The 2,151-nt window shown below is 49.6% G+C and overlaps 1 protein-coding gene across 1 annotated transcript in view; it reads right to left on the bottom strand.

Moving 5' to 3' along the window:
- APCDD1L (adenomatosis polyposis coli down-regulated 1-like) overlaps window positions 1–2,148 on the bottom strand; it is a gene marked incomplete at its 5' end in the record, with an annotated part of 3,390 nt that extends 1,242 nt beyond the window's left edge. The window contains 2 exon segments of the mRNA XM_010017960.1: window positions 1,689–1,758; window positions 1,760–2,148. Coding sequence (XP_010016262.1) covers window positions 1,689–1,758; window positions 1,760–2,148 — 459 coding nt within the window.
- Window positions 2,149–2,151: the final 3 nt, after the last annotated feature.

The following is a 2,151-nucleotide window of genomic DNA, read 5'->3' as shown; positions in this document are numbered from 1 at the left end:
CCTCCGGCCAACCAGGCTGGTCCCCAAGCTCACTGCAGGCTGCTGCCCTTACCATGGCGAGGTTTTGGGTGCTGGGACATGTCAGCTACACCACCGCGTTCCTGCGCCAGTTCAGAAAACAATGCAGCCTTTTTGGTGATCCAAAAGGTGAAACCCTACTGCAGGGAAGCTGCTGTGGCCTTGTACTGATGGCAGCCTCTCTGGGACAGCCAACAGCATGGAGCGCTCCTGTTATCGGGAGGAAGGCAAGGGGCTTTGCCAAGCAGCCACAGCAGCGGGCACCGCACCTGAGAGAGAAGGAAAGGACCTACTGCAAAACCAGGACCTGACCTTTGCTGCTTCGTGCAGAGGTCTGAGGCAAACCAGCCCTGCAGCTGATCCAGTGCCAGGAGGGGGTTTTGTGTAGCTTGGAATTTTTTCTTATACTTCATGTATCACCCATGATTTGTTTTTAAAGAACCAGAGTTTGACCATTATATCGTTTTCTAGAACACGAGCTGATCTTTTCTGAACTGTCGTACACAACAAGGTTAAATAACTCAGTAGTTAACTGGAAGGTGGGTAATTTACATGCAAGTTGATTGGAGTCTACTGTAATTTAGTCATTTTCAGCTTGCTTTACTGCTACTGTCACCTTAATGAGTGCTGACAGTACACAGTACATTATGGCTAAATAATCCCAGAAGTTGGCAAATATATATGCTCTGCTTGGGCAGGAAATTCTTTGATAATGAAAGGTAATTTGGGGAGAATGGGTTTCTTTAAAACAGATATAAATTTAAAGGAAAAAGAGTGGTATTTTCATAAAGAGGGTTAAAAAATAATTCCTAACATAGCCGTGTAACTCACCCACACAGGCAAACGGGCGTTGGTTCAGAGAAAAGGGACAAGAAGAAAAATCCTGTGCCCAATAGAATTATCACTATAGACATGGAGCCAAAAATCTGACTTGCTCAAGCCAGTTGTGTGAAGTTATTTCTAATATATGGCAGCTTCTAATTATCGCCAAGTGGTGACATCATGTGCTGGTCCATTGGAGAGCTGTTAGCTGATTAATTACAGTGCTCTATTCAGAGAGTGCACTGCAGTATCTTTAGGGTTGCTTTTAAATTAACTTTTAAAAGTGTTTATGTTTACCATCTGGTTTTGCTCATATATATAGTTTTGGCCCAAGATAACACAAGTTTAACCAATTTGAGAATGTTACTTTCAAGGGGAGAGGGCTGCTGCTCTGTGGTTTTCAGAGCTCACTTGGTGGAGTTCGAAGTGTGGGGAAATGCTGCCCCCAAAATAGTATGTTTTTCAGTTAATTCAGTCCTATCTGGTAAAGTTCAGAGAGGTTTCTTCACCCCATCTCACTGCTCAGTCATTTCTGAATTGAGTAGCTGTGATTCAGATTGAAATGTGCTTGTCTGGAAATCAACTAACCTGCTGCAAAATAGAATAAAATAGAAAATTAAAATGACATATAAAATATAAAGCAACCAAGTCTCCTGCTCAGTCCTATTTATGTCAAAACGAGTAGGAGCACCCAGGCAGCACCCTGGGGACCCGCACCTCCAGCCCCACACCTCCTCAGCCAGTGCCCTCGGACAGAAGCGAGCTGACTGCAGGCGGGTGGTTATTTTAACTGCGAGGAACAAACCCCATGAAGCGACGAGGGGACCGCATGAAGGCATCACCCTTACCATGGCGCTCTGCAGAGGTCGCTGGTAGCCGGTGGGCCGGTAGTGGAGCCTCTCCAGCCACTCCGTGTGACAGCTCCTCCACCAGCCGGCTCCCGCTCTGCTGCGGCTGCAGCAAGGCCTGGTAGTGCTGCTCCACACGCACGAGGCTGAGCTCGTGCATGGCGAAGCCCAAGGCAGCCGTGCAGTCGCGCTCGGTCTTGGCGCTCAGCAGTTCATAGAGGGCTCCGGGAGCCCAAGTGCGCCCTGGGGGCAGGAACCCGCTGCAGCCCTCGCCGGAGGTCTGGTTGATCCAGGAGGCCACCTCCCGCATGGCCTTCTGGCTGTGGAAAACGATGCCGACTTTGTGGAGGTGGTAGTCGGCCTCGGTGGCCCCGCGGGTGATCCAGGAGGCCTGGCGCAGCCGGAGCTTGCCCTTGATGACCAGCGAGTAGGAGGGGTCGCGGCAGGAGGGGTCCCAGTAGTA

Source organism: Nestor notabilis, unplaced genomic scaffold (assembly GCF_000696875.1).
Source record: "Nestor notabilis isolate BGI_N333 unplaced genomic scaffold, ASM69687v1 scaffold31527, whole genome shotgun sequence".
Classification (NCBI taxonomy): domain Eukaryota; kingdom Metazoa; phylum Chordata; class Aves; order Psittaciformes; family Psittacidae; genus Nestor; species Nestor notabilis.
Note: the sequence above shows the minus strand (reverse complement) of the source record. Positions and strands in the feature narration are given on the sequence as shown.